The following is a 13,704-nucleotide window of genomic DNA, read 5'->3' as shown; positions in this document are numbered from 1 at the left end:
ATGCCCCAACTCAGCAGACCCCAACTGCAGCAAACAGTATGATTATGCCAGTTGACATAGCACCAGCTGTACGACGCAAAACCCCCATTCCAGCAAAGAGTACACCAAATCCAGTTGCCAAATCCGTTTTCGAACCAGAGAGAGCCCCAATTGCAGCAAATAGGACCCCTGTTCCATTTCTTCCCAGTTTAGAAGACGAAGCTTATGTTGTTGTCAGGAACTTTGTGCGCATCTTTACTTCATGGAAAGATTATACCGCAGACACAGAACAATCTCCAGTCTTCCTCCGCAACTTACGCGTAAGTAATGTACTAATGTTATTCATGGTCATTACTGCATATGTTTCTGCTGACAGAAGACACAAGATTTCATTCTTTTAAATAGGCGAGGAGCAAACTGGATTGTGATGACGAGCAAGGGTTGGTTGCGCTTTTCAAGCACTCGTTGATGAAGTATCGTTCCCACCTGAGGCAAGCGCACTTCGATGGCAAGCCTCTGAACGAAATTTCTGTAAAGTCTCTGGTGCTACATTTATCCGACGGTGACTGGAATAATCTTGTTACACATTGGTCTCGGCTGCAGCGTAAGGTGCTGTCTATGATATCACATCACAATTTGAACTACATTTCTGCATTTGCCTTAATGTCTCACTTGTACGAAAATTGTTAGCAGAAGAACATTCGTTCTCAAGGGACCACAGAATCTCGCAACTATATTGCACACTGCATTGCTCTTGTGAGTACCTCTTGCCCTGTATGACCATACTTACTTTCATAGCTGTTTGATTATGTAGCATCACTGCACATGTTAGCCTCGTAATCGTCCATTTGGTGGACATTATAAGATCCGTATGGACTCTTACATAAATTCAAAATCAACCCAATGCTTTTGAAGAGGTTTAGCTCTGCAGTCCTCTTGTAAGGACTGAACGTGGTCTATCATTGTACTTACATTAACAGCTACTCCCTCCGTCCCATAATATAAGAATGTTTTGTACAGTACACCAGTGTTCAAAACACTCTTGTATTATGGGAAGATGGATTGGTTCATTTTGTAGCATTCTGCATCTTATCTCCCTCGCCCACCATTTACTAAAAAATATCAGATCTATATTTAATCTTACCAACAAGTAGAATACACAGACAATGCCAGTGCAGAAGTGTAGCCCATTGCTCTTGTCAGTACATTTTGTCATGTAACGCTTGTACTTCCAGGGATTGGTAGTTGATTATGTAGCATCAATCTGCATCTTATCTTCATTATCCTCTATCCTTCCAGTATTATCATATCTATAATTACTCTACAAAATGTAGAGTACAGGCAATGCTTATGAAGAAGATTTTGTGCTGAAATTCTTGAGTTATTCTTCCCTTGACATGGAGAAGGGCATTATAAAGCCGGTGTTAACTGTTAATGTAAGTCAGTCCTTCTAAAGCCTTTATCCTCAACTGCTGTTTAATTTGCTCATACTCCCTATCGTTCACTGCTGTTTAGTTTGCTGTTTCTACCAAAATGCATGTTCGTAAGAACCGTAAGTTCTAAGTTTTACTTGTAAAACCAAATTCCTTATTCATACCATGCACATTACTTAATACTCCCTATATGTATGCTTGTTTTTGTGGATCTATAATCCAGTGTGTAGTGAAGCAGCCCACGTTTGCACCTTGTCATCTCCTATTTTATCTTACTGATGTGGCTGATGATATGAACAACATGCCATGCACATTATCCAAAATAGATACAATGATTTTCTTTGCCCTTCATCTATGCTTGTTATGTTGACATGGTAATCCAGTAGTGTGGTGAAGCTCCCCGCATAATGAACAATGCCAAATTATGCTATTGATATTTTGAACTTACTCTTTATTTTCTAATTTGAAATTGGATAGAATTGACAGAACAGTTATCATCTTTGTTTATACACGTGCAAAACCTGTCATCTCTCTGCTTTGTTTCAGGGTGATATGCCTGATGGCATGCACAAGTCTGCTGAAGGCTGTGAGACAAACCCAACATATATTGCAGCAAAGAAGGCAAAACATCTTGAAGATAGCGAGACAACCCCAAAGTCTTGTCTTGATGCAGTGTTCAAGTTACTTGAGACTAACAGTCGGACAAGCTCACGGAATTCGTTGTCTGAATCAGTTCGACTTCTTCAGTCCCAAGTTCTAGCAGAAAGGCATTCTGCAACTCAACTTCGACTTGAAGTCCTATCTCTAAGAAAGATTGCGGAGAACACCAATGAGAACCTCATCGCTAAACAGCTACACATGGAAGCTATGACCGACATGCTAGGCCGGTCTCACAGCCTTGCTCAGCAGCTTGCGCAGCAGTTCCCCCGCAAGGCTAACCTTTCTTGAACTGTCTTGGAAGTGGTCTCGGTTCAGTATTATTTTGTTACGCTGCAATGGTGCCCAGTTTTTGTAATCTGCTTCTTCGTTGCGCTTTATGATCACTGGTGTAGGTTTATTGTATAGTGTAGGTTTATTCTTAGGTACTATGCCGTAATTTCTTTATTGTATAGAGTAGGTTTGTTCTTAATTCCTACTAGTTACTGCCATCATTCGCTATCTGAAAAAAAATCAGATGTAGTCGACCGGACCGAAACATTCGACTCTAACGGGCCAGGTTTTTAGCGGGCCACAATTGGGCCGGCCTGCGTCTTTCTTGGGCCCGAATGATTGGGGCCTTCACACATTGCGCCAGGCCCAAACTTACACCGGCCTATATTTTAGTTGGGCCTTTTGTCGACCCAGCGCTTAGTTTGGCCCAGGTAGCGTTGGGCCATTAACAGGCTGAATATTGTACTGGCCTGTTACGGCCAAGATGAAACCACGGGCCTTTAGCAGGCCAAAATGCATGTAGGGCCTCAATTTTCACTAGTCGTCGACGGGCCTTCAGCAGGCCGAAATGTAGACCGGGCCGTTTTGGGCCCAGTTAGCTCACGGGCCGTTACCAGGCCGAAACATATCTCGGGCCTTAGTTGGCCCACTGATATCATGGGCCTTTAAGAGGCCGAAAGCTTAGCACATGCATCAACGGGCCGAATTACGCGACAGGCCTTTAACAGGCCCAAAGTCACGTTGGGCTTAACTGTTGCCACCTTTAGCACGGGCCGTTAGTGGTCCCGATGTCCCGTCGGACCATATATGGCCCATGGGCAGCACGGGCCATTCCCAGGCCGAAAGTCACACCGGGCTGAAATGGGCCCATGTCTACATCAGGCCTCTAACAGGCCGAAAGTCACTGGGCTGTAGTTGGGCCCAAATATTCGACGAACAATTAACGGGTCAGATCTGGCTTCGGGCCGCAAATGGGCCCAAAGATTGGGCGAACAATTAACGGGCCAGATCTGGTTCGGGCCGTAAATGGGCCCAAATATTGGGCGAACAATTAACGGGCCAGATCTGGCTTCGGGCCGTAAATGGGCCTTTATTAAGCAGGCCGTTATTGGGCTGGCCCACTAGTACCTGATTAAGTTCTACGGGCCTTTGACTGGGCCAGCCTTTTTAACCTATATGGGCCTCTGTTGGGCCTAGCCACATGTCGACGTATCATAGGCATGTCTCCCCCAATGGACGGACGACATCTGGCCCACTGACGAGCTGACAGGTGTTCCCTTCGGACAATCAGAATTTTACACGTGGAAATTTCCCATTGGCCAGGGCTGTTAACGGGTTATCGGATCCAAAATCCGACCCGATAGCTTAACGGCGTTCCGTTACGGTGGATGCCACGTGTCGGTCACCCTTAACGAAAGCACTTCTGTGACGCGAGATTTATCGTCATGGAAGTGGACACTTTCGTGATGATAATTTTGGCAATGTCATGGAACACTTCTACGACAGAGCAGGTATGACTATCTTGATTCTGTCATAAATTTGTCATGGATGTACATGCATGACAGAAAACGCGACCTACTGTGACAAACACGTATCATCACGGAAGTGTATTTTTTTGTAGTGCATTCTGATAACAGTTAGTACTGGATGATTCTGTCATCAGATCAAAGAAGACATAGGTTGGATATTTTCTCCACTTCCCTGCCAGACTTCCTAAGGAAACCTCTGTCCAGGCTGGATATTCTTTCACCGATCACATCTCCTCTTGTCCAGCATTCGGCTGGAGTTTTCCAGGGGACAGTGAAGATTTCTGGTCACTGATGATGCCTTCCAAGGTTGCGGATGTTCCAAAGCCCCATTTCCCAGCTGGAGATCTGTTGGTCTCCACAGCCATCCACGCTCCCCCTAGGAAGGCTAGGCAAGCCTCCTTTGAAGCTCGAGCTTAAAGAGGTGTGAACAAGAGATATGATGCAAAACTGCAAGGTCTTTTCAAATGTGTGCGTGCATTTCCGAGGAACTTGTATCTTCTTGATGGCTGCTACTACCTTTACTCACTTTAGTTATGTTGTCGTTTTAAGTGTCTTAAATTCTCAGTTCGACTTTGCACAACTTTTCATAGCTCCTCCCTGTTTGATTACGATACTTTTTGCCATAAGAAGAGGTAAGCTACCATTTTTCAAATGGAGCTGAAAAGAGCTTGGATTCCCGGCTAAGTTGTGTACTTTTATCAGAGTCTTTGACAACTTAGCAACAGTGATATTATGATCCCTTACGCAGATTATAAGGCAAGCTTGCCATTCCATGCTTTAAATTTTGGTGTGATAACCTTATTGCCAAAGATAGGAAGCAAATAAAATTTGACAATATGTACCAATATGCTTGTTACCATAAGTATAGTTGTATGATTTTTTTGGTAGAAAAAACACCATGTTACGGTCATTTTTTTTTTGCATAAACCATCGGCGGATTTGAGCACTTAGAGAATGTTTATGACAGACGAGTCACATTCGTCAAGAGCTAACTTGGCAAAAAAATCCCCATATGCACTTTTGACTAGTCAAAAGGCGCTTCTTCAGCACCGTTGAACCTGCTTGAAGACCATGTGATCGTGCTCGAGGCGAAGAGGCCGTTGCCTAGTTGCGTCGACCCGACGGTGCAGCTCGCTGGAAACTTCGCGCCAGTGCCGGACACACCGTCCACAATGCAGTCGTGTGCTTTTGGTATCAAGAAAATCCAATTGTTTCTATGGCATCCTTTTTCAAAATAAAATAGTCATCATAGGACCAGACGCCATTGTAGAGGCGATTGAACAAATTTATCCTTATCCAAAAGTGCTAGTGAAAATTGACCGCGAATAGGGCATCAGGGGCAAAGTAGTTGTCCATGAGCGTCAAATGCCCTCGTGCCCTATTCTGTTCAACACTTTCACACGCTCCATGTCTGCAAGGACATCCTGCATCATCATCGTTTCATCCGCATAATCATCCTCGTTTCGTCCGCATAATCATCCTCGTCAGACATCTCAGTGTAGTGCTCATAGATGTATTCCATGTCCGAATCCACAATTGTCAGACGTGTTGACCCCCATGGGAGAAATCTGCATGGCTGGATGGTACCTACGTGGCGGATAGACAAGAGGTGTGGTACGGCGACATAGGCAAAGTGGTGTGGCAACCAGGTGGAGTGACGGATGTCGTGGAGGTCCGGCAAGGACTTGACTAGCGAGCGAGGTGGTACAACAGCAACATCGGCCATAAAGGAAGCGGATGCAGAGAAGGGGAAAGGGATGGACACATGGGGTTCGGGTGTTGTTTTGGGTGGCCGGAGTGTCACAGTACTACTTTACGGAGGTGTGAGCTCCCATAAAGTTTCCCTAGTTTGCTTTCAGTTTACGGCACTGGTCCGCAGACCAATGTGGGATGGTGATAGATGGAAAACTGCGTCCTGGCTGTCTGGTCTGGAAGTTGATTTGAATGTCTACTTTAAAGATGCCCTTAGAGCATCTTTAGCAGATCCAGCAAAACGGCCTCCCACAAAAACCGCCTCTCGGGCAGAATAGATCCCTTAAACGCGCACTGCAAATTTAGATGAAAACTTGGCGCTAGAACATATTCATCATCATAGAGCATTCATAAATACAAATAGACAACTTGCTCCACAAATTAAAGCTAGATTGATGATGGCTCACTTGTCGATGCCATGGTAGAACTTGGCGATGGTCTTGCGGAGTGCGTGGGTGAGTTCGTGCTCCTCCTTGGCGGCGGCAAGGTGGTCGGCGGCACCTTCTCCAGCCGCCAAAGCTTTCTCCGCGGCTACGAGCTCTGCATCGGCCTGTCGGCAATCTTTGGAAGAGCGGAAAGATGTGGTCGTGGAGCACATGGAAGCTGTCCCAAGGGCCCCGCCCGCTGCTCCAGAGAGACGGCTGTGGTCGCACGCTTGCTTCGAGCGCCATGGCTCCACGACGGGCCGGTTAGAGTTGTCAGCCTCCACATTGTTTTCGCAGCGAATGTGTAGAGGCGACCTGCCACGGCCGCCAGTACCACCGGCCATCAAGGAGCAAAAAGGAGGAGATACGGCGGAATTCCTCGCCGGAGTGGGCGAAGCTGCGGAGGAAAAGGATGTGCTAACCCTAAAAGCCCTCTGACATCGTACATATAGCGGTGGAGGGGCCAATATGCGGGTCGCCGCAAAAAAATGTACAGATTGGCGGGCTTTTAGCGGACCTGTTCAGGCCAAAAAAAAAGATCATGCAAAACCACTAGAATTTTACGGGCCGGCAAGGTTTTGTGGGATCTACTAGAGATGCTCCTAGCCACAGTTCTTGTTTCTTTTTTGAGAATATGCCTATGACGTACCATATCTTTATAGAAGGGAGCAAAATAGATTACAAAACTCCATCGATCGATGCGAACATCAACCATGGTTACACCCACATCAAAGAGAAAAAGCAAAGACTAACTCCTCACAAAACGATCTAGGCCACCTACACCAATACCGGCACGCTTCCAATCTTTAATTTCCTCTAGAATATGCTCTGCTAGTTCCAAGGCCGTCTTGATTTGATCGGGCTTCTGGAACACCTTAGAATTCCTTTGCTTTCACAATGCCCGAGCCGTCTCGATCACAAAAGAGTCGAACCCTAGCTTATCCTTGCCCCTGAAGCCTGTCCTAGCTCTCAACCACCAACCAGTGAATTTGTCTGTCACTTCCAGGATACTGACGTTAATCTGCAGTAGGTTAAATGCTAGATACACGGACTAAAGCAACAGAACTTTACAGATCAGCTGACTTGTCCCTTTTTAATTAACACCCCCCTCCCTCCCCCCCCCCCCCCCCCCCCGGATTTTAACTGGTGAGGGTGGGCGCCAAGCCCCGTAAAGCTCCGTTGATGTAGCAAAGCCGGTGTGTTATATCCGGCATAAGGCCTTGTACAATGCTAGATGCTTAGGAAGGTGCTTAGAAAAATAAACCCAGATTTTCTAAAGCATGAGTGCTTATTTCTACAGAAGAGACGTCTAATTAAACGTCCATAAGTACCGGTGTTTAAAAAAGTCTGATTCATTTCTCTAAGCACCTTCCCTAAACACGTTGCATCGTACAAAGCCTAAACGCATTGCACCGAGAGTTCTTGTTCTTGAGTGGCAGACTCCACGTCGTGACCCGACAAGAGCTCGGTCGATTGGGACCGTCGATTTCTGATCGGATGGAACGCAACGGCATGCCGTTGTGCGCCTATAGTGTCGTTCCCCAATCCGATTCCTCCCATGGCGGCACAAATCACAGCTCCGATTCTACCCCTGCTTCCTCCCCCGTGCCGTCGCCGGCTCCCGAGCCTTGGGGAGCTAAAGCCGATGGGGCCTTCTCGCACCAGATCCCGTCGGCTCGTGGTCGCCTGCGCAGCCTCCGGCGGCGGTGGGCCGCCGGCGGAGAAGCCGCCCCAGGGACCCTCCCTGCCGCCGCTGTCGGAAATACGTTGGGGGCAGCTGCTGGCGCCGTCCCCGGACAACGCTGCGGCCGTGGCGCTGACGGCCGCGCTGGTCTGGGCCGGCGCAACTCTGCTGCTGCAGCTGGTACTCATCTCCGCCTCCATCTTCGCCGCCGCCCTCAAGTACTCCTTCGTCGCCGCGCTCCTACTCTTCGTCCTCATCGCGCTCCTGTGAGTGGCGCGTGCTCCCTCCTTCTCATCCGTCCACGACTCCACCCCTGCACGCGCTTGGCAGAACATTTCCTAATTATTTTAGCTGGAAACATTTCCTAGTTTTACTTGCGTGTGTTTAGCCCACCGGACTAAACTGCGTCAAGATTCCATTCGCCGTTGTGGCATCTTGTGTCATGTGCAACTTGCAATGAAATATATGTGTATGTATACTCAGCAAGGACTAAGGACTGGTTATGAAATGTGAACTCGCTAACAGTTTAGTTCAATTTTGCTTGATTAAGATAGTTTTTAACTCGACACAAAGCAATGCGTGGTACTTACAAGGTGAGAGGCCAAAAAAGAAAACAGATGATTGTGATTGTTTATATGTGTTTTTCCTACTAGTGGACCAATTGAAGAAGTTAACTTGTTTGCATCATTCACACAGTCATGTCAAGTACATTTTAATTCATGAGAAATCCGATAAACATAGAAATCCGATAACGGCCAAACATTCGGGATTTCATCATGGCAAATCGAACGTTTTCGATGGCAGGTTTAGTGATGCGAGGACAACAACTTTAGTTGGCAAGCATGGCAACTTCGTGCTTCAGTTTAATTTTGCCAGAAAATTGCCGTGTGTGTCAATTAACTTGTCATCCATGCGTCACTAGAATTGCCATCGAAAACATTCAATTTGCCATGGTTAAATTCCGAACATTCGGGATTTTTTATTTTCGTAAACATATTATGGGGGCACACACCAAAAGATAGTAACGAGGGTAGTTCACGAACTAGATTGAAAAGAAACAGTTTCTGTTGGTAATTTGATGTGTTGAATATGGGGATCCAACAAATATTGAGCGCATAGTCATGATTTCCTTTTGTTCTTTCACCTGGACATTGGGAACAAAAGGGATAATCAACAACAACCATATCATCTGCAACTTTTTGCACATTTGTTTACGGGAACGGTAAGAGAGGGCCTCAGGGCCTTACTAAGCATTTTTTTTGTCCATCTACAATAGAACTGTTCGGTGTTGTGCTGATCTTACCTAATAATATCATAATATAAATTCTGGTGCTTATAACGTTGATCAATATTGTTAACCCACAGAAAAAGTGCAGCAGATATACTGGTGACAAAACTCAATATTAAAGGTTCTGTTAAACAGTGGGAAAATAGCACTGGTTAAAGCTTGTTTTACCGCTGTAGGACTGTGCTTTTCAGTCAGAACTGAATTCTATGTTACATGATTTGGAGGAAACTATCACACATGCCCGTGCGTCGCAGCAAAAGTGAAATTGATGTTTTGTGCATAGTATATGTTGGGGAACGTAGTAATTTTAAAAAAATCCTACGCACACGCAAGATCATGGTGATGCATAGCAACGAGAGGGGAGAGTGTTGTCCACGTACCCTTGTAGACCGAAAGCGGAAGCGTTAACACAACGCGGTTGATGTAGTCGTACGTCTTCACGATCCGACCGATCAAGTACCGAACGCACGGCACCTCCGAGTTCAGCACACGTTCAGCTCGATGACGTCCCTCGAACTCCGATCCAGCCGAGTGTTGAGGGAGAGTTTCGTCAGCACGACGGCGTGGTGACGATGATGATGTTCCACCGACGCAGGGCCTCGCCTAAACTCCGCAACGGTATTATCGAGGTGTAATTTGATGGAGGGGGGCACCGCACACGGCTAAGATATCTCAAGGATCAATTGTTCTGTCTCTGGGGTGCCCCCTGCCCCCGTATATAAAGGAGCAGGGGAACGCAGCCGGCCAAGGGGAGAGGCGCGCCATAGGGGGGAGTCCTACTCCCACCGGGAGTAGGACTCCTCCTTTCCTTGTGGGAGTAGGGGAAGGGAAGGGGAAAGAAGAAAGAAGGAAGGGTGCGCCCCCCCTTCCCTAGTCCAATTCGGACCAGACCATGGGGAGGGGTGCGGCCACCTTTTGAGGCCTTTCTCTCCTTTCCCGTATGGCCCATTAAGGCCCAATACGAATTCCCGTAACTCTCCGGTACTCCGAAAAATACCCGAATCACTCGGAACCTTTCCGAAGTCCGAATATAGTCGTCCAATATATCGATCTTTACGTCTCGGCCATTTCGAGACTCCTCGTCATGTCCCCGATCTCATCCGGGACTCCGAACTCCTTCGGTACATCAACATACATAAACTCATAATAACACTGTCATCGTAACGTTAAGCGTGCGGACCCTACGGGTTCGAGAACTATGTAGACATGACCGAGACACCTCTCCGGTCAATAACCAATAGCGGAACCTGGATGCTCATATTGGTTCCCACATATTCTACGAAGATCTTTATCGGTCAGACCGCATAACAACATACGTTGTTCCCTTTGTCATCGGTATGTTACTTGCCCGAGATTCGATCGTCAGTATCTCGATACCTAGTTCAATCTCGTTACCGGCAAGTCTCTTTACTCGTTCCGTAATACATCATCCCGCAACTAACTCATTAGTTACAATGCTTGCAAGGCTTAAAGTGATGTGTATTACTGAGTGGGCCTAGAGATACCTCTCCGACAATCGGAGTAACAAATCCTAATCTCGAAATACGCCAGCCCAACAAGTACCTTTGGAGACACCTGTAGAGCACCTTTATAATCACCCAGTTATGTTGTGACGTTTGGTAGCACACAAAGTGTTCCTCCGGTAAACGGGAGTTGCATAATCTCATAGTCGTAGGAACATGTATAAGTCATGAAGAAAGCAATAGCAACATACTAAACGATCGAGTGCTAAGCTAACGGAATGGGTCAAGTCAATCACGTCATTCTCCTAATGAGGTGATCTCGTTAATCAAATGACACCTTATGTCTATGGCTAGGAAACATAACCATCTTTGATTAACGAGCTAGTCAAGTAGAGGCATACTAGTGACACTCTGTTTGTCTATATATTCACACATGTATTATGTTTCCGGTTAATACAATTCTAGCATTAATAATAAACATTTATCATGATACAAGGAAATAAATAATACTTTATTATTGCCTCTAGGGCATATTTCCTTCAGTCTCCCACTTGCACTAGAGTCAATAATCTAGTTCACATCGCCATGTGATTTAACATCAATAATTCACATCACCATGTGATTAACACCCATAGTTCACATCTCTATGTGACCAACACTCAAAGGGTTTACTAGAGTCAATAATCTAGTTCACATCGCTATGTGATTAACACCCAAAGAGCACTAAGGTGTGATCATGTTTTGATTGTGAGATAATTTTAGTCAACGGGTCTGTCACATTCAGATCCGTAAGTATTTTGCAAATTTCTATGTCTACAATGCTCTGCACGGAGCTACTCTAGCTAATTGCTCCCACTTTCAATATGTATCTAGACCGAGACTTAGAGTCACCTAGATTAGTGTCAAAACTTGCATCGACGTAACCCTTTACGACGAACCTTTTGTCACTTCCATAATCGAGAAACATATCCTTATTCCACTAAGGATAATTTTGACCGCTGTCCAGTGATCTACTCCTAGATCACTATTGTACTCCCTTGCCAAAATCAATGTAGGGTATACAATAGATCTGGTACACAGCATGGCATACTTTATAGAACCTATGGCCAAGGCATAGGGAATGACTTTCATTCTCTTTCTATCTTCTGCCGTGGTCGGGCTTTGAGTCTAACTCAATTTCACACCATGTAACACAGGCAAGAACTCTTTCTTTGACTGTTCTATTTTGAACTACTTCAAAATCTTGTTAAGGTATGTATTCATTGAAAAAACTTATCAAGCGCCTTGATCTATCTCTATAGATCTTGATGCTCAATATGTAAGCAGCTTCACCGAGGTCTTTCTTTGAAAAACTCCTTTCAAACACTCCTTTATGCTTTGCAGAATAATTCTACATTATTTCCGATCAACAATATGTCATTCACATATACTTATCAGAAATGTTGTAGTGCTCCCACTCACTTTCTTGTAAATACAGGCTTCACCGCAAGTCTGTATAAAACTATATCCTTTGATCAACTTATCAAAGCGTATATTCCAACTCCGAGATGCTTGCACCAGTCCATAGATGGATCGCTGGAGCTTGCATATTTTGTTAGCACTTTTAGGATTGACAAAACCTCCTAGTTGCATCATATACAACTCTTCTTTAATAAATCCATTAAGGAATGCAGTTTTGTTTATCCATTTGCCATATTTCATAAAATGCGGCAATTGCTAACATGATTCGGACAGACTTAAGCATAGATACGAGTGAGAAACTCTCATCGTAGTCAACACTTTGAACTTGTCAAAAACCTTTTTGCGACAATTCTAGCTTTGTAGACAGTAACACTACTATCAGCGTCCGTCTTCCTCTTGAAGATCCGTTTATTTTCTATGGCTCGCCGATCATCGGGCAAGTCAACCAAAGTCCATACTTTGTTCTCATACATGGATCTCATCTCAGATTTCATGGTCTCAAGCCATTTTTCGGAATCTGGGCTCACCATTGCTTCTTCATAGTTCGTAGGTTTGTCATGGTCTAGTAACATAACCTCCAGAACAGGATTACCGTACCACTCTGGTGCGGATCTTACTCTGGTTGACCTACGAGGTTTAGTAACAACTTGATCTGAAGTTTCATGATCATCATCATTAACTTCCTCACTGATTGGTGTAGGAGTCACAGGAACAGATTTCTGTGATGAACTACTTTCCAATAAGGGAGCAGGTATAGTTACCTCATCAAGTTCTACTTTCCTCCCACTCACTTCTTTCGAGAGAAACTCCTTCTCTAGAAAGGATCCATACTAAGCAACGAATGTCTTGCCTTCGGATCTGTGATAGAAGGTGTACCCAACTGTCTCCTTTGGGTATCCTATGAAGACACATTTCTCCGATTTGGGTTTGAGCTTATCAGGATGAAACTTTTTCACATAAGCATCGCAACCCCAAACTTTAAGAAACGACAACTTTGGTTTCTTGCCAAACCACAGTTCATAAGGCGTCGTCTCAACGGATTTTGATGGTGCCCTATTTAACGTGAATGCAGCTGTCTCTAATGCATAACCCCAAAACGATAGTGGTAGATCGGTAAGATACATCATATATTGCACCATATCTAATAAAGTACGATTACGACGTTCGGACACACCATTACACCGTGGTGTTCCAGGTAGCGTGAGTAGTGAAACTATTTCACATTGTTTTAACTGAAGGCCAAACTCGTAACTCAAATACTCTTCTCTACGATCAGATCATAGAAACTTTATTTTTCTTGTTACGATGATTTTCCACTTCACTCTGAAATTATATGAACTTTTCAAATGTTTCAGACTTATGTTTCATCAAGTAGATATACCCATATCTGCTCAAATCATCTGTGAAGGTCAGAAAATAATGATACCTGCTACGAGCCTCAATATTCATCGGACCACATACATCTGTATGTATGATTTCCAACAAATCTGTTGCTCTCTCCATAGTTCCGGAGAACGGCGTTTTAGTCATCTTGCCCATGAGGCACAGTTCGCAAGTATCAAGTGATTCATAATCAAGTGATTCCAAAATCCCATCAGTATGGAGTTTCTTCATGCGCTTTACACCAATATGACCTAAACGGCAGTGCCACAAATAAGTTGCACTATCATTATTAACTTTGCATCTTTTGGCTTCAATATTATGATTATGTGTATCACTACGATCGAGATCCAACAAACCATTTTCGTTGGTGTGTATGA

The 13,704-nt window shown here is 44.9% G+C and overlaps 1 protein-coding gene across 1 annotated transcript; it reads left to right on the top strand.

Moving 5' to 3' along the window:
* The first annotated feature begins 7,477 nt into the window (after positions 1–7,477).
* LOC109765194 (uncharacterized) lies at positions 7,478–8,214 on the top strand. The gene has a single exon (XM_020323976.3). It carries the CDS (start codon positions 7,607–7,609, stop codon positions 8,000–8,002), a length of 396 nt encoding a protein of 131 aa, XP_020179565.3. The 5' UTR covers positions 7,478–7,606; the 3' UTR covers positions 8,003–8,214.
* Positions 8,215–13,704: the final 5,490 nt, after the last annotated feature.

This window comes from Aegilops tauschii, chromosome 5, assembly GCF_002575655.3.
Source record: "Aegilops tauschii subsp. strangulata cultivar AL8/78 chromosome 5, Aet v6.0, whole genome shotgun sequence".
Taxonomy (NCBI): Eukaryota; Viridiplantae; Streptophyta; class Magnoliopsida; order Poales; family Poaceae; genus Aegilops; species Aegilops tauschii.
The sequence above is the reverse complement of the archived record's forward strand: the minus strand, read 5'-3'. Positions and strand labels throughout refer to the sequence as shown.

What these genes read in the sequence shown, in the direction of transcription:
- LOC109765194 (XM_020323976.3), top strand. Translation starts at nt 7,607, where the DNA reads ATGGCGGCACAAATCACAGCTCCGATTCTACCCCTGCTTCCTCCCCCG.